Source organism: Actinia tenebrosa, unplaced genomic scaffold, assembly GCF_029948245.1.
Source record: "Actinia tenebrosa isolate PJP-AT-01 unplaced genomic scaffold, QUT_ActTen_1.0 PGA_scaffold8__29_contigs__length_14323225, whole genome shotgun sequence".
Classification (NCBI taxonomy): domain Eukaryota; kingdom Metazoa; phylum Cnidaria; class Anthozoa; order Actiniaria; family Actiniidae; genus Actinia; species Actinia tenebrosa.
Window position 1 is genome coordinate 8587983 of NW_028292585.1, and position 20647 is coordinate 8608629.

The 20647-nt window shown below is 38.4% G+C and overlaps 1 protein-coding gene across 6 annotated transcripts in view; it reads left to right on the forward strand.

Moving 5' to 3' along the window:
- LOC116300181 (uncharacterized) overlaps window positions 1-20111 on the forward strand; it is a 51231-nt gene extending 31120 nt beyond the window's left edge. For all 6 annotated transcript variants that reach the window (XM_089024383.1, XM_089024387.1, XM_089024386.1 and 3 more), the window contains 29 exons: window positions 89-179; window positions 627-727; window positions 1566-1679; window positions 2549-2605; window positions 3134-3167; window positions 5910-5989; window positions 6366-6719; window positions 7374-7491; window positions 7878-7912; window positions 8681-8807; window positions 9359-9459; window positions 9814-9927; window positions 10559-10615; window positions 10711-10744; window positions 10941-11020; window positions 11863-12216; window positions 12606-12723; window positions 13288-13475; window positions 13819-13906; window positions 14553-14647; window positions 15124-15237; window positions 15491-15547; window positions 15695-15728; window positions 16533-16612; window positions 17562-17633; window positions 18059-18160; window positions 18433-18508; window positions 18853-18965; window positions 19151-20111. In XM_089024383.1, coding sequence (XP_088880509.1) covers window positions 89-179; window positions 627-727; window positions 1566-1679; window positions 2549-2605; window positions 3134-3167; window positions 5910-5989; window positions 6366-6719; window positions 7374-7491; window positions 7878-7912; window positions 8681-8807; window positions 9359-9459; window positions 9814-9927; window positions 10559-10615; window positions 10711-10744; window positions 10941-11020; window positions 11863-12216; window positions 12606-12723; window positions 13288-13475; window positions 13819-13906; window positions 14553-14647; window positions 15124-15237; window positions 15491-15547; window positions 15695-15728; window positions 16533-16612; window positions 17562-17633; window positions 18059-18160; window positions 18433-18508; window positions 18853-18965; window positions 19151-19276 — 3114 coding nt within the window. In that variant the 3' untranslated portion in view covers window positions 19277-20111. The remainder of the gene's footprint in view (window positions 1-88; window positions 180-626; window positions 728-1565; window positions 1680-2548; window positions 2606-3133; window positions 3168-5909; window positions 5990-6365; window positions 6720-7373; window positions 7492-7877; window positions 7913-8680; window positions 8808-9358; window positions 9460-9813; window positions 9928-10558; window positions 10616-10710; window positions 10745-10940; window positions 11021-11862; window positions 12217-12605; window positions 12724-13287; window positions 13476-13818; window positions 13907-14552; window positions 14648-15123; window positions 15238-15490; window positions 15548-15694; window positions 15729-16532; window positions 16613-17561; window positions 17634-18058; window positions 18161-18432; window positions 18509-18852; window positions 18966-19150) is intronic.
- The last annotated feature ends 536 nt before the right edge of the window (window positions 20112-20647 follow it).

Below are 20647 nucleotides of genomic sequence, written 5' to 3' on the forward strand. Positions count from 1 at the left end.
TTACTCCTAACGATGTAGGTTGTAAAGATTCTTGTGGTGTACTCAGAACCAACCCATCGATCGTTCTGATTCTTCTTTCCCTTAAAAGGCTGAGCCAAAAAAGCAAACAGGAGCTGCTCCTCCTAAGAAGAAAGAAGAGAAAGACGAGGATTGTACTCACCTACATACTGCTATTGCAAGTAAGTACTGGGCTGTAAAGACTCCCTGATGAACAATGTCCTACATTATAGAAGCCTTTATGGCACGACTCCTTGATGCAAAGCCTCATGGGATAGCTTTGAACATAATGAAAACCATGATGCATTGCGCACAAGCACGAAACAGAGTGTGACACAAAGACTACCTTAAACAAGGATTTGAGTTGTCAAGAGAAAAGTTTACTCTTAATAGCGTAATTTGGTATAAGTCAGCTTAATGGATCTTAGGAACCTTATTACCAGCCTTCAGTGACGAGCTGTCCTCCATTTTCAATTACTTCCATTATGGACAGTTTTACTAAAAAACTTGCCATTCAGCTGATAAAATATTCAAATAAGAAGTATATTAATCATATCAAGGTATAGCAAGTATAGTGTATAGCAAAGTATATATTCTTATTGATTATTTATGCATATTTTTTTCATCAGAAAAAGACATGAAGAAAATCAAAGAGATAGTTCTTAGAAATGCTGTGGATCAAAACAAACTGAAGAAGCTGTCTGATGATTACCAACAGCGGTATAACAAGGTGAGACGCCCAGAACTCCATTAAACGACATGAGGACTCGTCAGGATCGTTCATGATCGCTTCACATATGTGGCGAACCAGTACTACAAGGATATCGAACCCTGAAACAACCTCTAGGCTGATCTAAGTCAGGGCAAGGCTAGCTCACAGATCAAACCCTAAAACAACCTCTGGGTTGATCTAAGTCAGGGCACGACTAACTCACAGATCGAACCCTGAAACAACCTCTGGGCTGATCTAAGTCAGGGCATTGCTAACTCATAGATCGAACCCTGAAACAACCTCTGGGCTGATCTAAGTCAGGGCCTGGCTAACTCACAGATCAAACCCTGAAACAACCTCTGGGCTGATCTAAGTCAGGGCCTGGCTAACTCATAGATCGAACCCTGAAACAACCTCTGGGCTGATCTAAGTCAGGGCATTGCTAACTCATAGATCGAACCCTGAAACAACCTCTGGGCTGATCTAAGTCAGGGCCTGGCTAACTCATAGATCGAACCCTGAAACAACCTCTGGGCTAAGTTGGGCATTGCTAACAGATTAAATCCGGAACCATTTAGCTTGTTAGGCTTTGTGGAGAGAGGAAAAACCGGAGAACCCGGAGTAAAATCATCGAGTCAAGGGAGAGACCTAACACACTCTCTACTCACATGTGATTGCCGATTCCAGGAACCAAACTCCAGATCCTAGAACAGAGTGACGAGTGTACTACCACTACGACGCCGTCCTTCCTAACTACTATGATTCTCATTTTTCATTTTTCATTTTCATTCATAGAGATGTCTCATAAAACCGTTATTAGTAATAATACTGATGATAAAAAAATATTCTTCCTTAGGATTTGGTAGATGTGCTGGACTCCAAAATGGAAGACGATCTGCACGAAGCGATCACAGCTCTGCTTCTGCCACCATATCAGGCCGATGCAAGGACACTCTTCTACGCTATGAAGGTATGGGATACACTGCAATGAAATGGAAATAAAGGGTTTCTTGGTAGCTCAAACTAATAATACTTGGTTTTCATAGCAAATAGCAAACATCACTTAAATCTATCAACTGATGATATCGTTATCTATATATCGTTAACTACTTGGGACTGCGGTTGGTTGTTGAATACAGCAAGGCCGATGGGAAGACTCCGGCCAATTTGGCAGTCAGAGGAATTTTTTGAATTCAATTATTTCCGAATTGCACAGACATGTAGTCCTATTGCAGATTAATTATATCATCCCATACTAGACTGTTTCCATAAGTCATAGTTTTCCCTCGAAAGAATGCAAATAGAAACGATCCAAACTAATCTTTAATTTGGACAGGAAAGAGAATTTGAAAATAATACAATAGTTGCTTATATGGGATTATAGAGTGATGATACAATTAAGATAATAATTACGTATTCTAAAATATTCGTGTTCAGACGTTGGTCCTTAATTCTTCTGAGTACTAACTTTAATATAGTTAGTACAAACTCTTTCACAAGGTGTTTTTTATTTTCCTTCTTATTCACCTGTTTTAGTCTATTAATATAACTAAGCCACAGAGAGCCCAAGTTTTCGAGTCACTATAATTATAGTACATTGATGTGGAGGATGACAAATTATATATCTGAGATTTTTGGAATATATCTTTTTAACCTCGTTCCCAGGGCCTTCTCTTCTGTTTTTTTTCGCGCCGCCATCTTGAAAAAAAAAAAAAACAGAAGAGAAGGCCCTAGGAACGAGGTTGTATCTTTCCCACCCGTCCACGGCCTCGTGCTTACATCTCCTGTGTTTGGCGGTAAACGCTGATAAAACGCTAATCCTCATATTTTTTTCTTTAGGGTTTCGGTACCAAAGAAACTCTTTTGATAGAAATTCTCTGCACTCGTAATAATGAGGTGAGTATCCGTTGTAGCCCAGTGCGTCATTGAACAAACCTCTCTCTGCATTCAGTTTGTTCTCGGCGAAGAGTTTACCTAGTGTCTGCATACCTTCGTTATAACATGAACCCTGGGTTCTCGTTCGCTTTGGGTTTATCTTATCGCCAACACTAAAGCCAAATGACCATCATTAATGGCGGTCTCGTCTCTTCACACTATTTCACCCTCCATCAGAGAGACGAAGAGGGACGTAAAAGGACTAGTGAGGACGTAACTTATAAGTAAGGTAAAACCCTGGCAGTGACCACCCTCAGTGTCTGGCCTTTACTAATGATTTCTTAGTGGTTTGCTTGTGGGATTGGTATGAGGATTATAAGGGGGTTGGAAATTGTTGTAATGTACTTCCAAGTGGACCCTGAGTCCTATTGTGCAGCACCACCCTGCGTGCGGATCTCGAATAAGAAAAAAATATCTGCTGTCAGTAACAAGTACACTTGCACGTTAACGGCTTATAATTGTTGGTTTTCTTTGATTGTGTTCCTATAGCAAATAAGAGATATTAAATCAGAATACATGAGAAGTAAGTACGAAAACGTGACCCATCACAGTGGGATTCGAAAAACCGTGGCCATACCTAGAAATTTTCTAGGAATGTTCTATTCTTCTTTGGGCAATTAGAATTGACTTTCTAACCACAAGATAACGGAAAAATAGATAACAATAACGCTTGTGATTGGCTATTGAACATTCTTGAAATATTTCTAGGTGCCCATGGGTTTTCGATTTGCACTGTAATGTGTAGAAATGCCTTTCCCCCCCTCTACCCCCTCCCCTCCCCTTCCTCCCCTCCCTCTCCTCCCTCCCCCTACCCCCGGGCGCTTCTCCACTTCCCTTTCCAAGGCCACCACCGGGGTTACTATATAAGTACGTCTAGTATACAGTGCCAAATAAATTTTTATTGTTGTTGTTGTTGTTGTTGTTGTATGAGAGTTAAAAAGACAAGACGCCCAATAGGCGTTCACTGGGTTGCCTGTATCATGCAGAGAGGATTAGTACAGCTGAAGGGTAGTTTGCAATGTTAGTCAAAAGATGATGGAATGTTTCACAGAAAAGAATGATTTCGTTTAACTCACCTAAGACGATCTTCTCCCTTAAGGTGTTCTATACATATTTTAAAAATAATTGCAGGTTCTGCCCTTCTTTAGGCTATAAAATAAACAGTTTTGCGTTATACGTGTCACACTACTTGTGAATTTGATCTTGCGCCATGAAGCAACAAGATCAAATATGTTCTCAGTCAGAATCAACAATGTATTTATTTTATTACCACCCTTTTTTATTATATTATTTATCAGATATTTATCAGAAATTTTGCAATAGTACCCAGAAGTCTTCACGGCACTATCCACTAGTCCTTTGCGGTCATATGACATAGAGATCCAAGTTCTGTAAAGGTTCTAGCTCTTGTCAGCAAACTTTGCCAGAAAAGAAAGGAAAGCATAGCTCTACTTTTCGCGGATCGATATTGCTTATATGACTGATAACGTCTGATTGAACTTATATTATATTATAGGCTTATAAGCAACCAACTAGGAATAAATTTTGTTTCACTAAACCGCTTGCTTTATTGTTGAAGATTTAAATCTAATAAAAAATGTATTAAAAAAAAAAGGAAAAATCTTATATGGATAAGATGGGACTGATTCGAACCCACCAAAAAAAATTCCAAAAATACGATTCCACTTTGCCATACCCCCGAGACATCCGCAGAGCTGAGGCGTCGTATGGACTTCGGACCTGACGGCGATTAAATCCTTCTGCCCTTGGGTGTACGAATTACGCAAGAAAATGTTCTAGCCGGAGCATCAGGGGAGAGACCAGCCGGCCCCCAGACCATATCGGCTAATCCCTTGCATCTCTGCCACGCACGGAATCGGTTGACAGTATAATGTTAAAAAGTCTAGTCTATTCGGTGCATTGCTTTCACGGCTATTGTTATGCTGATTCACCTGAAACCGTGGTCCAGTGGATAAATCGTTCTCGTTCAAGATACTGAGTCAAGCTCGTCTGAGGAGGGTTAGCACTTGGATGGGTGACCTAATCATTAAACCTACTCACGATTTCGCTCCTTTTTTCCGTTTTTCTTTTTTGATTTTAAAATAATAGAATATAGAATAGTGAAACTTTTCTATCTTTGAGTAACCTATTTCTATCTACCACAATCCTTCAAATTGAAGTCTAGCAGAGGAAAATCCCGGGGGGAAAAAAACTGCCGGCCATTTAGTATCTTCATATTCACACTGTGAAATGAGCGAATATTTTATAAAAATTCGTTTAGAAATACTATTTCATTTGAATTCATTCAAGTCGACTGTAAATTACTAATTATTTATTGGAGCGAATTCTCGTTAGTCTCGAGCGACATCTATTGAGTAGATTTGTACCTTCGCAGTTAGATACAAGAACATTGCTTCGGCTGTTTGTGATGTCCGACGATCAATCTACTTTTTATTTAGAACAGCTTATTTGGATGACAAAACTTTCTTCAAGGCTCCGTGACTCTCGTTTTGAAATCTAATGAAAAGTTTGTGGCTTGTTAGTATCGTGTAACGTTCGTAATCAGATGACGTAAGACGATCGTTAAACGTTGAATTATCGATCTGCTAACATCTTAGTGAGCGAGTGAGCGAGTGAGTGACACATTTGCATATTCAGACCCCTCATAATAAATTGTTTCTACGCTTCGCGTATCCACGAGTTAAAAATTGAGTAGACAAATTTAAAAGAAAGATATTTTCACGGCATTTTGAACTTTCTTGGTCAGTTTATACACCAAAGTCATTCCTAATCCTGCACTGAGCCTTGAATTTCAGCAACTAACGAAAAAAGAATATGCGTAGACATAACTTTCCGAAACGTGATTCGCAGCCCCACCCCCAATCAATCACTTTTGATAAATTAGACATTGATTAGGAACTATCACTTGAATATCAGACTTTACACGGGATTTCTGTATCATATTTGAGCAAAGGACATTTAGGTAGTGCAGTGAAGACCCTTGAGTACTATTGCGCAATTTTGACATTTTCTGACGCAGGATAATGGCAAAACTGTACGTGCGTCCAAATTGAATAAGTCTGTTTTCAAATATACTGACCAATCCTAAAACTACAATAATATGATCCAAATAAAATAAAATGAAATAAATAAATAAATAATCAGAATTCAAATTCCTTACCTACAAAAGTCTAAGGCCGACTCTGAAATCTTATTCAACCAATCAGATTGCTCTTATATGATAACTTTGTCTAATTTTTAATAGAATATGGGCGTTCATTGGAAGAAGATGTTAAAGGCGACACGTCAGATGATTTTGAGAAGCTTTTGACAGACCTTCTCAAGGTAACGGATATTTTCCCAGACCAACTTTAGCGAGCAAAGCTAGCATACGCGACTCACTTCAAACCTTCAAATTTTGTCTGGCCCTGAAACGATGTTTGTGCTGGTCAAAATCAGGGCTCGCTCTCAATTTAGATAAAAATTGGCAAATTGGGCTCCCTGCAGTGGAATTATCGTGTTAGGTTTTGCAGAGGGAGGAAAACCGGAGAACTTAGAGAAAAACCTCGTATCAAGAGAGAGAGAGTCCTAAGAACCTTTACTCAAATTTGATGCCGAGGCCAGGATGAAACCCGTAACCCGTGCCAAGAGGTGAGAGGCGAGTTTAAAAACGGCTACGCCACCCTGAAGTCACCACTTAGAATTTTTGTTGCCTTAAAAGGGTGCGCGAGACGAATCGACGGAAATAGACGAAGAGTTAGTCCAGAAAGATGCAACGGATTTATACAATGCCGGTGTCAAGATATGGGGTACACACGAGGACAAGTTCATCGAGATTCTGACGACACGAAGCAGTGTTCATCTCAAAGCCATGTTGGATGAATACATCAAGCTGTCTGGAGTAGAACTGGAGGAATCTATCAAGGACGAAATGGATGGTGATCTACAAGATGGTCTGATCATGTTGTTATCGTGTATACAATACGAGTCTAAAGCAATGGCTGACCAACTGTACACGGCTCTACAAGATCATGATACTTGTACTATTGCTAGAGTTATTGCCGCTACAGAACAGGTATGATTTTGGCACCGCAAAATCGCTCAAGGACGATGAAGCATAATTGGGGAGGGGAGGGGGCGGCTTAAAATGACAATTGCCCTATTTCATAATGACGTCACGGTTTGTTTGCATCGGCTAAGATGATAGAAATTTAGACCAGATTTAAGCTTAATTCTCTTCTTTCGAGATATTTAGTGTAATATTTAGTTGTTCTTGCCTTCACCAGCTCATAAACCAAATTTCATTGTGATTTAAGATGTGTTGTTGTCATTTCATCCCCTCCAGCGACCATGCATGATCCTTAGCGTTAAAACAATAGGAACTAGACGCGCAAATCATTCATACTTATTAGAACAACTGTGCTTTGAATGCTAGAGCCTCCTCTTTCAAAATTACTCTTTTACACTGAAAGGAAATGTAAACAAATATAGTCCAAAACTTAAGGAGGCACGGCCGATTTATGATCCCCTGCATGAACGACGTAAAGAAATAAATGCATTTTAGGTTTCTTTGCTTCGCTATTATTAACGTGTACTTTTTCTTCGATTTCCGACCAGTTTTCTCACCCTGCCATATTTTGTAGGTTTTTGAATGTATGAAGAATTATCGTACATAATTATTATCTTATTATCTTATTTGTACAATAATCTTTTTTTTAATTTAACCCAGGACAAAATGACTGACATCGAGAATGCTTACAACTTGCACCACAGACCCAAGATTTATTCCGAAGTCAACAAGAAGTGTAGCGAAGACCTGAAAAAGATAATTTTACCAAAACTAAAAGGTGCGTCACGTGCGTCACGTACGAGGGTAGTACATAATACAGCCAGTGGCTAACAAACCTGTGGCCCTTAGCGGTTGATCCTCCAGAAAGCCGACGATTGACGGTATACACACTGTACAGTCTCTCGCTATCCGGGCCGTTACAAGATTATTTGAAGACACTTGCTCTAGGGAATACAATAGACCCCTTGCATGTGACGTTAAAGCAGCTCAATTTGTAGGACAAAACAAAAGAATTTCAATCTTCTGCGAATTGGAAACCTGTTGTTATGTCCTCCAAATTGAACTGCATCCCGAAGTGCTGCAAGGAGTCTATAGAAGTGCCATATTTTAATATTTTTTATTTATTTTGATTAAATTTTTTTCTTTTCTTTTTTTTTCACACAGATAAGAAGCAAGAGAAAGAAAAGCTACCACATAAGGCAAGATTTAAAAACAATTTTCACAAAAATATTTGAAAATGATTTGACTTGAAGATCGAACACACGATAGAACAAGATAGGGTCACAGCAATCAAGGTTGTTTTGGGGGGATGGGCGCTATAGTTGTAATTAGATGACGTTACATAAATGTGGGTGTGGTCCCTACTGCTAAATAAGGGGCTATAACTCTTTTTGTTTTAGTCATGTTTCCTGCTGATGGAAGGAAATCAAAAGACTTGTCCCTAGCACCAGGGTCACCCTATCTTTATGAGAAAGGCCTGATATAGAAAATAAGAATAAAAATCAATTGCCACTCTTTTCATTGCTACGTGCTGATTGAGACAACAGTCGCGACAGGAAAATTGGGCAATACACTTCTGTCAGTCAAATAAATTGGTCGTTACCTTTTTCTCTGATTGACGGCAGTGTATTGCCCTATTTCCCTGTTGCGACTGTTGTCTCGATCAGCGCGTACCAGTGAAAAAAGTGGTAATCATTTCTAGGGCCAACTCTCTAGTAAAATGAGCAAATTTTCCCCCGTTAGTCTGAATTAAGTTTTTTATTAGATATTCCGAGGTTGAGGAAAACACTGGGTCGAGTTGACAATGCAGTGCATTGTGGTAGTTTTGGGGAAAGACATAGACGCCATCTTGGAAATATGTCCGCTAAAGCAGTCCCAGAGTGCACTACAATTCCATCTCGACCCAGTTTTTTCCTTTAACCTTGAAATGGCCAATAAGATGTTTGGTGGCTTACTTTTGAACATAGGCTGGTGCAAGAAAACAGAGTATCTTTGTCAATAAGAAACAGCCATCAAGGAATCCTGCTGTTAATGCGCATGCTACTAACAAGGAAAAAGGAGAAGACTGCAGCTTGCTGTATAGAGCTATCAAAAGTAATAATAATTATTCCTAACATTATCCTAATAATAATGATACAGAGGTAACCACTCTAGTGGGGGGGGGGGGGGGGGGGGGGGTCTTGACGTACTAAGTACTTTGATATCTTTTTCATTTTCTTGTGTCGAGGGCCGAGGCATAGGCATTTTCCTGGTACCCGGTTCTTCAGTTTTTCTGACTTCGTAAAAAATCAACACGTTAACCTACCCTTCACAAAGGTGTCTTTTAATTTATGGATGCATGTTTCAGGGGTGGGCTCCTGGACATACCAGAGCGAACAAGTGAAAGATAAGACGAACGAGAAGACTGATTCAAGATAGGCATCTCTTTTAATTCGTCCTTTATCCTTCTTCATCCTTCCCTTGTCCCTACGCTGCCACAGGAATCCCAAATGCAAACCAAAGACAAAGAAGGGAGAAAATCCTATTAGTGCGAATGAACCGATAAGGGAGATCGAACCACTGTGGAGTTTGGGGTAAAAGTATTTTTGGAGGTCAAAACTGTTTCCATGTACTGAAGGGTCTTGGTAATACATTTTGTTTTACAGACATGGAAAAGAAAAAGATTACTGAAATAGTTGTCCGAAACGCGGCAGATGAAATCAAAATGAAGAAATTATACGAGGATTACAGTAAAAGATACAAGAAGGTAAGAGGAATATTCTTCTTGGCTGCGCCGAGTTAAATTAGTGACTGAATTAATCCATAAATCCATAAATGATAGTTTTTTAAGCTTGGTTTTTCACTCGCAGCGAAAGCACAGGCATCCTTAAGCTTCCTTGATTATTTCACTGTGCACGAAAACATGCTGAACAAGCGCACGCACGAGCATCAACACAAGCATATGGATCAAAATGTTTCCTCTTCTTTCTGCTTGCGCTTGCGTTTGTGCTGGCGTTTAAGTTCGTTCTTCGTCGCTAGTTTAAACCAGACTTTTTTTTCCGGATTTTTTAAACCTGCAGCGATTGTCCTTTCTTACTCCCATATTCTGTATTTGTTTTAGAATTTGGTTGACGAACTGGACTCGAAAATAGAAGACGATGTTCACGAAGCGATCACAGTTCTGCTTCTGCCACCATCTCAGGCCGATGCTAGGATGTTGTACTACGCAATGAAAGTATGAACGTTTCTTATCGATGGTTTTTACAACCGCCATGTCGGAGATGAATTTAACAAACGATTCGTCATTAGCCTTTTGTTATATCATCCAACATGGCCGCCGTGTTGGGAATGATTGAAAACTAGCAATAATCTGGGCTTTCACATCGTTGATTATATCCCAAGCTGTGACGCAATTATATATTTTTCAGAAGGAACTTATGGATAAATTGGATCACCGTAAAAAGCTTTGTGAAACTGACGTTTCGGACGTTCTTCGTCGGAGTAAGTGGAAAGAAAAGATGAGAAGGGGTGAATAAACACTAAGGTGGAAAATAAAATGACCAATGAGAAATAAGCATATGAAGAAATAAAAGGAAACAAAAGGATGGAAAAAACAATAAGTGAGAAATGGAAAGCGAAGCATGAGAAATCACTAACGTCCGAAACGTCAGTTTTACAAAGCTTTTTACGGTGATTCAATTTATCTACAAGTTCCTACTGTTTTAATCAGAAACACCGACGCAGTCCACACTAGTACTCTACTAGTTATCACCACTCGTTTATATATTTTTCATATATTTTTAGAATGTGACAGTAAAAGCATCACTCCCAAGAAATGATCACTAATAATGATTTTTTTATATCAGGGAATCGGTACCCATGAGATTCATCTCATTGAAATTCTTTGTACGAAATCGAACGAGGTGAGTATTGAACGATACGTACAGGTATATCAAATACACGCACTGATGATATGTTTTGTTAATCTTCTACATATATTTGTTTGCATATTCTAAAGGAAATGATCGAGATCAAGAAAGAATACCAAAAAAGTAAGAGTACCATTGTTGAAAGTTTTTTGTTAATTATATAGAACACTATACGCTTTCATGTCGGTGGGAAGTTTTCCATGACGCAGAAAACTGTGATACTAGGGACCTATAGCCCCGCACTCTCTGCCCATTTCCTTAAGTGATATGATATGTTGAGGGCAAATTAAAAAAAAAAAATTTACCCTTTTGTTTATAGAATACGGAAGATCTTTGGAAGAAGATGTCAAATATCAAACAAGTGGAGACTTTGAAAACCTACTGACTGCTTTGATGAAGGTAAGGCATGAAGAACGAGCGTCATGGACAATCCGGGTTACGGACTCTCTCTCCGCAATATAACCTGTGGCATCCGCTATCAAACTTTCAGATATTTTTCTTCATGTCTCATGTCATTTGCAACTTAGTTTCCATAGATGAGACTTAAGCCATGGCTAAACGAGGAAACATGTTTCCCGCGCGCATGTTCCCGATGTTTCCAAGTTTAGCCACATGCGAAACATTGCTACGTGCAACAAATTTTGCTTCAAAGCCGCAATACATGTTTCTGCTGTGCGGCAGAAACATTTCATGCTTCCAAGACGCATGGAAACAATGTTTCCCAATGTTTCCTCGTTTAGCCACGAAAGTCAACATTCTAAAAGTTCGTTACTTAGCAACGCTATCTCTATCTTGAAAGTGCGCATGCGCTAACCGATATTGAGTAATCATGTTTTACGATGTTCCCTGACAGTTTTGCCACCTTATGAAACATTTAGTCAGGGCTTTAAGATCGATGTGTTCGATGAAGAAAGGTGACCAAAATGACCTATGACCAGAGGTTGTCTTGTTATTTCCAAAGCACTTTCCATAATGTATTCAATCCATCCCTCGGGAGATTGTCAATATTTTGAGCCGCTTAAAGGTTTCCCTGGATGACAGAGGTCCTTGCTTGTCAGTGCCCAATGTGAAGGCATGCGCAGAGAGTCGAGAGAGAATTCCAATGCCACATACTTTTGCATAGCGAACCCTATCGCGATATGAAGTACTGGAGTAAAAAAAGACTTTCGACTAACGAAGGGCGCGGCAAAATAAAATTTAAAATGAAATTCGTATGATCAAAAAACATCTTTGTATTGTAGGGAATTCGAGACGATTCTACAAAGGTAAATCAAGAATTAGCCCGTAAAGATGCAACAGCGTTATACATTGCAGGCGTTAAGAAATGGGGTACAGACGAGGACAAGTTCATCGAAATTCTGTCGACACGAAACAGTGTTCATCTCAAAGCCATGATGGCTGAATACATCAAGCTGTCTGGAGTAGAACTGGAGGAATCTATCAAGGACGAGATGGATGGTGATCTTCAAGATGGTCTGATCATGTTGTTATCGTGTATACAAGACGAGTCTAAAGCAATGGCTGACCAACTGTACACGGCTCTACAAGATCATGATACCTGTACTGTTGCTAGGATCATTACCGCTACAGACCAGGTATGGAAGAAGAAATATAGCTATATATAATCCAGTCTAGCAAAAACAAGAGGAGTAACCTTTTTCTTAGTTTCTCTTTGTAAACGGAAACACATATTCTGCGCATGTCCAAAAAAAATGGCGGGAAATTTTGAGAACAGCGACAAGGCTGGAAACGTTCAGTTCAGGTTTAAACACTCACCAGCCAGCCGGTAAAAATGGTAAACGTGTATTTTTCAAACTCCTTTAATTTCTGAAACTGCCTTTAATCAGTACTGCATTTAGTGTTAGATCGTCCATCATTGTGTTTTCAAAGTGGGCATTTTTCCCATTGCTCTTTGATCGTTTCAAGTTTTACTAGTCCGATTTTATTCAATATAGTAGGCATAACATATTCGTTCCTTTTAAAGGGAAAGTTGTCAGCCGTTGAAGCTTCCTACAATTCTACCTATGAACTATCACTTTATAATGAAGTCAACAACAAGTGTAGTGACGACCTGAAGAAGATTATTTTACCAAAACTTGAAGGTAACTTTTCAGTGATCATTTTCAAATTACTTGAATATCTAAGGCACCGGTCATTATTTGACAATTATTCACCGAAGGCGAAGTGAATATCATAATCATAATCACTGATCGCTCGACCAATTACAGTGCGCGCGCGAAACATCTGAGTTATATAGGCTATATTCAAGTCTAGAATTATACTAATATTTATTTAAGGAATATAAAAGGCGCGCGCGTGTCTCTGTACTGTAATGTAAACACGCTGGGAGCTGTAGAGCAAGAGAGAAGAAAGCTTAGGAACACGAGGCGTAGCCGAGCGTTTCTCTTGCTTCTTGAGTGCTCTACAGCTCCCAGAGTGTTTACATTACAGTACAGAGACACGCGCGCGCCTTTTATATTCCTTAAATAAAATATTTTTGAATGATTTTGCGCGAGTGTGTCTCTGTCCTCTGACACAAACACGTTAGCCAGCCAATCAGCGCGCGCGTTAATTCTCAAATATTTTATAATAACTAATAACTATACGGTCCCTAAAAGAATTATAAAATATTGACTTTATTCAATAAATATCCCATGTGTGGATAGATGAAAATAATAAGACGAAAGACAAGACGAATGGCAAATCTAGGAAAATATCGCGAGGCAGCCAAGGAAAAAATTCTGTGAAAAGCAACTCAAATCAATCTGCAAACAGTGAGGGAAAGATTGGAGAAGAAAAGATAGAGGAAGAAGATGAGACTAATGAAGAAAGACCAAAACTCCACGTAAAAAAAGTAAGTTTTAAAAACTTATTCCTTAAAAAAGAATTAAGGAAAGGCTCCCTGAATCAACAGGAAAGTTATACACGCTGCACTTTTTCACACATTTGCAACTCAAATATAAAATTTCTTGAACTTTTAAAACATTTCAAAGGAAAAAAAAAGAACACTGAACGTAGTTTTGGGTGTGGATGTTGCTCTAGCGTTTGATGACACATTTTAAATTTATTTTTCCAAATCTTAATATAATTACTATTTTAATTGGAAATTTTGAATCGGCTTCTGAATATTGGCGGCTTAACAACACACACGTTTCTTCATATGAAGACGAGCTTATGATGATGTTTGGCTCTTACAGATCGAATACCACGGAACGGTAGTTGCTGCCAAGGACTTTGATGCCGTAAGGGATGCAGAAAGACTGAAGAAGGCGATGAAAGGCTTTGGTAAGAAAATCATGTTTAAACTCACTCTAAATTTAACTATACCCTTAAAGCGCACGTTACCCGAGATACAATACTTTCAGTTGATTCTACGTTAAGTGAATGGCTGAATAGTTAAATGTTTCTTTTGAATGTTGCGTCTTTAAGTTATGAACGTTTATACTTCCAATATATTACTAACTGTGACGTCACCCCAGGCTTTTGAGAGTATCTGTTTTAATTTTAAATACTAAACACTAGCCATTATGAGACATTAGATTTACAATAAACATTGTGGAAACCTTGAGTAAAATAATGATTCTTTTTGTTTTTGTGAATCAGTCAAAATTTGTATATTTAATGAAGCCTGGGGTGACGTCACAGTCAGTAACATATATTGGGAGCATAAACCTTCATAAGTTTGGGCTGATCTGAGTCAGAACACGACTTAGTCATCGAATTGGATTTCAGCTCCTGTTTAGGTTTTGCGGAGAGAGAAATTGAAGAACTCTGTGTGGATATGTAAACGGCATTAACGTTTATTCTTTGAGTTGTATGCATGTCTAGCTTGTTTTAAATTTCGTATGGTTAACTTATTTTCTTGAATTACTTTCTGGGTATACAATGGTAATCCATGGTCAGTCATTGTTTCTTGTTTTTTTCCTCTTAGGTAGCGATGAAGATGCAATTATCAGTGTCCTCACGGCTTGCACTTCTTCACAAAGACAAGAAATTGCTGCTACCTTCAAAGAACAGTATGGAAAAGTAAGAAGGGAGCATCGTCCTATCCCTAGCTATGATATTCCCTCAAATACTTCAAGAAGCATAAAGCTTTTTCTTACTTAAAGTTATCATAAACTCAAACTACTTTAAAGGCCCGTTTACACTAGCGTAAATAATGGTAAAGAATTTACTTCTAAAGTTTTTTCAGGATACCAAGATTTTCCTAGACGAATGTCTCTTTTGAAGGATGAGACAAAAGATTCCATATTTCCGAAAATTGCCACGAAAATCGCAGCAAAAATCGCCACAAAAATCGCCAGTGTAAACGGGGCCTTACAGTCGTTTCTATCCATAACCATGGATTAACCATGGATCTTCTTTGATGTGCCGCTGGTATTAAGGTAATAAGGCACGTGATCTATAAATGGTGGCAACAGAGCGCGCATGGGCTAGGGTCGTATACAAGAGTTTTATCTAATATACAAGCTTTTCCTTAATATCGTATTTGATTTTGGTAGGATCTTGTAGATGAGCTCAAGTCTGAATTAAGCGGTAAATTCGAGGAAGCCATAGTTGGACTGATGTCATCACCAGCCGTTTACGATGCAAATATGCTTTATTCTGCTATGAAGGTAATATTTGCCATTATTGATAATTGATCCATCAATACATTCCTGTCTTTCCATATCTTATTCCACTCGAATACCATCCACTTCTGATCGCTTTCATCTCATCCATGCGTGCGCTGCCTTTTCTTCTTTTCTTCTCTACCTTCTTTTCGGACTCTTTCTTTCTTTCTCTCTTTCTTTCCGTTTATTTCTCTTTCCGTTTATATATTTATTTCTTTTGCATACAATATATTTAACCGCTTTTTTGTATCCGCAGGGAATAGGGACTGATGATAGCCTATTGACAGAGATAATATGTTCGCGTACCAATGAGGTAAGATAACAATTATAAAAAGGACAATGTAGTCAAGAGGTAATGACGCGGGGAATCGCGTTCTTAGTAACAAAATAGGCACTCTTTGCCTTTGGCAACCATCGATAGAACGGTTTCATATACATCTTCTAACTATTGCATTTTCAGCAAATTGAAGAAATCAAACAAGCCTACAACACAGGTAATAATTGTTTAAACAAAGCCAAAACATGGGTCCAAATTAGTTAATGGCTTTATTGTACGAGTATATGACTGTACTGCAGCATACATGAGTCAAATATCAGCCGGTGTTGTCTCGTTTTTGATTTTCGAGCGTACGTTTCCCTTTTTTGTGTGACCTAACATGATATAATAACGTTCAGAGTTCTTCGTAATTCAGCTATGGAAGATGCCGCTATCATTCTACTATATTATTATCATTATACCTGCTATAACTGCTGTGTCGTATAGTACTGCATGGCAAAAATGCAAGTTTATAGTGGTCTAGATTTCTGTGTGGTATCTTTTAATGATTTCTTCTTCCTCCAGTCTAAAGCCTGGTTCACACGAGCAACGCAAACGCAAACGCAAGCGCAAACGCAAACGCAAGCAATGTTCACACGTACAACGCAAATGCAAGTAAATTAAGATACGCACGCGCAGTAGTGATTGTTTATAGTTCACACGTATTTTCCTTGCGTTTGCGTTTGCGTTTGCGTTTGCGTTGCTCGTGTGAACCACGTCTTGCGTTTGTGCTTGCGTTTGCGTTTTCTCCGGTTTACACGTTAAAAACGCAAACGCAAACGCAAGCACAAGAAAATGGAAAATTTTCCATTCCTTGCGTTTGCGTTTGCGTTTGCGTTTGCGTTTGCGTTTGTGTTACTGTAGTTCACACGTAGTTTTCTTGCGTTTGCGTTTGCGCTTGCGTTGCTCGTGTGAACCAGGCTTAATAATAAGTAACGATATTATCTACATTTTCTTTATGATATTACTGCTGGATATATAGTTTATGGAAAAGATCTCATTGAAGAAGTTCAAGGTGAGACAAGTGGGGACTTCCGTTCAGTGCTGATTGCCCTTCTACAGGTAAGAACCTGTCACTATAACCGACCACCTAGCCTAATATAATACAATGAAACGACTCTTTCCTCAAGAATCAAATCCTAAATATAATATGAATTTGTTATATATTTTTTAGTGTCAAACACCCTGGCAAAATTTAGATGTTCTATTCAGAATAACATGCCTCAGTGCTCGATACATACACACATACATCATACATACATACACCTAATTGAAAAAACGTAGTCGGGTTCGAGAAGGTCATATCATCGAAGCTAAGACCGAAAAGGATTTTGGGTACTCTGAAATGTGTATTATATTTGCATATAGACATGTAAAAATTCACAGTAGAGCAAAGTCGGTCGACCTGGATTAACATGCCAAAGCCATGATACATGAACGATGAAGGGAAAACTGCAATACGCATGAAATTAGCATAATTGCTTGTCTTCCCATGCTCCCCTTCGGTCTTAGCTTTGATGATATATAGAGGATATTACATGGGCGCGCGGAGATACGAATTTTATCTTCGAGTGTTGAAAAGATCTCTCACGAGTGAGCGCAGCGAACAAGTGAGAGATTTTCAACACGAGAAGATAAAATTCGTATCTCCAAGCGTCCATGTAATATTCTGTTTATTATATAATTATCAATGAAGTATGTTTTGGCTTTTTCAGGCAATTCTTTCCGTGTATTTTTGAATAGCCATCGCAGTGGTGTTATCTTCACACGTGAAAATAACATGTTATTTTCACGTGTGAAGATATCAATTTTTCGAAATAGAGAAAAACAGATATTTCATTGGTAATTATATAATAAAACCTTTTTTTGAACCCGACAACGTGTTTTCAATGATTCTGATTTAAGATTAGCGGTGCACACTAGTATCTCCGAATAATACACGATATTTATAAATGGACCACTCTGCTTAAAATATCTTGAATAACCCCCTCATTCTTTTTACCGGCTTTAGGGTAAAAGAGGACTGAGCTCTGACAGCGTCAACGAAGAAGATGCGTATCAAGATGCGCAAAGACTACTAGAGGTATAGCAATGCAGAACGAATATTTCTTTCAGCTTTTTCAGTTGCCGACTGAACAAAAAAGAAACGAGGACCGGATGGCTAATATTACCTTAGCCTCTCTAATACTACAAATCACAGCCCCTCCATCCCCCCTCCCCCCCCCCAATCCTTCAAGGCACATGCGTGTACGCCCTACAAAGGAAAAAGAGGCCTTGGCATTCGCCAAGTTAACTGGATCTTTTTGGTTCTTTGTTCTTTGTTTTTGTTTTTGTTTTTTTGTTGTTGTTTTTTTTTGTTTTGTTTTTTTTTTTGTTGTTGTTTTGTTTTGTTTTGTTTTATTTTGTTTTTGTTTTTTTTATTTGTTGTTTTTTGCATCTCTCGTCTCAAGAGAGGCATAACTTTAGCCGGAATACGATATTTTTTGATATTATTGTTTGTATTTTTAGGCAGGAGAGAAGAGATGGGGTACAGACGAGTCAGTGTTTATTAACATTTTAACAACAAGGAGCCCCATGCAACTGAAAGCAATATTCCAGGCTTATAAGCATGTGAGTTGAGAAAAGTTAACAAATATTATAATAATAGTCATCATCATCATCATCATCAATCATCCTCCTCGTCCTCGTCCTCGTCCTCGTCCCCGTCCCCGTCCCCGTCCCCGTCCTCCTCGCCCTCATCATCATCATCATCATCATGACACGCTGAATTTAATGACTCTGGTGAAGCTTAATATTTTGCGCTGCGCAAAGCAGACAAAAAGCATATCATGCGTAATATTTGAAATAGCTAAAGCTAATAAGAGAACGTTGCTCTCATTAAGGTTTCGAATAAAGAAATCCTTGAAGCCATTGAAGAAGAGCTTGAAGGGGATTTTCACGATGCAGTAAGAACTATTGGTAAGAAACGAGTTTTAAAAGAAGTAACTTCATAATCCATATTTGCAAATTTTGTGTAATTTGAAAATCTTCTGGAATGAATAAACGAACGAATGAATGAACGGACGGACACTGATATGAGCGAACGAATGAACGGAACGAACAGACAAAGGAACGGACGAAGGAACGAATGAACGAACTACCCATAAATTGAAAAATAAAATGAAAACAAAATAGTGTAGTTCGGATCATGAAGATGGCACTATGCTTTTACCATGTCTTCCACACTAACTGTTCGGCCGGTTCCGCCAAGGGACCTTTTAAAGACTGACAGTGTTTAAATGTACCTGTGATGTTATTTTCAGTGCTGAGTACAAGTGATCCACCCAAGTATTTTGCCGAGTGTCTTCACTCAACAATGAATGGAATGATGACCAATAATGCAGCCGTAACTCGTATCATCATTGCTCGATCTGAGGTAATAATTTTTTTTACCGGGTGGGTTGCCTATGTGAGTTGGTCCGTGAAGGGCGTCACATTGACCATCGATGAACGCAGGTGGCATACGTTTTCTTGTTCTTCATTTCTTTCTCCTCTTCTTCATTCTTTTTTAACTTCTGCTGCTTTTAATGATGCTTATTTATTATTTTATAATTATTTCAGATTGATCTTATCGAGATCAAGTTAGCATACATCGAACTATTCGGCAAGACCCTTGAATCCGAAGTCAAGGACACATTCAAAGGTGACCAAGAGGGACTGTTACTAAAACTTCTTGGGGAGCAGTAACATTTAGAAAACGAGAGACACAACATTTGTATAAAAATGATATATCGTATATTTGCTTTTCCGGTTTCCCGGAATTTATTCGAAACCACCATCAGTAGTTTAAAAGTTACAAATACTGAGTACACTAACGAAAACATCAGTAAATCACTATTTCAAACTATGATACGGTAGTATAGTATTCAGTCCTGATTCTATTTACAGAAACTTTCACTGAATATCACTGTAAATAATCAGTTGCTCGGGCAACAGACGCGAGCGTGTTATATACGATAGCTGTAGGCGAAAATCGTACCGCCTAAACCGGCCTTAATGCTCGCTGACCTATCATCTCGAGAAAAAGGTCCCATAAAAAAACTCTGGATACCAAATAAACCACCGGGTCAACGAGGCCCACTTCATAAATAAACGCTGGAGGCGTTTAATCAAGTAAATATGGTAAAAACATATTTATTAAAAAACTCATTAATAATTCATGAAGGAAACATAATAGAAATCATGACCATGAAGGAGGTTTTATATCTGATATAGATTCGTCTTCATTTGCATAAACTTTAACTTGGATTTTCTCTATCAAACTTGGTTCATTTCGTAAAAAATTCGGTACAGTATGAGAACATACATCAGGAGTTTTTTAAGCCGTTCAATAAACTCGCAGATCGTGTTTTATCGGGTCTAAAACCACTCGGCTACGCCTCGTGTTTTATACCAGATAAAACACTCTTGCTCGTTTATTAAACAGTACTTAGATACTGATCTAAGTACTAGAATAGATAAATAGAATAGCAAATGCTTTTAAAAGAATTATTAACTGAATAAAAATAAATATAAAATTGCAGTATTTAGTATCAACCTTTTTTGAAATGGCTGTAAACAAATCACATATGATCGAATGAATATGCATTCTTGGTGGGTACGCTTGACCTGGTTTGACTGTAAGATAATGGCAAGAGTAACAGGCTTGTACCCCATTCACACCTAAACGTGTTTAGTTAAACTATGTTTTCCTTAGGGAAAAAATTGAGAAACTAGAAACCTACAATATAATGAAACTTTCTAAAATATTGTCAGAGCAAGACAAAGGATAGTTTACATGCATTATTTCACCAAATATTGTGCAGTGTTCGTAGATAGTTTTCCAAACCTGTTTAGTTAAACCACTTTAAAACATGTTTAAGCCTTGGTGTGAATGGGCTATTGAACTCTATATATATCTAGGACAAATAGGAGCATTGCTTTAAAAGAAGCTGCATCGATAAGCTATATCAATAAATACGTTTCCTAAAAGGGACGATCAAGCTGAAATTTCCAAGGAACTCCTGGTTCAAGCGTCGCTCCATTTTCAGCTCTTCGTAGTTGTTTACGATGATTCCT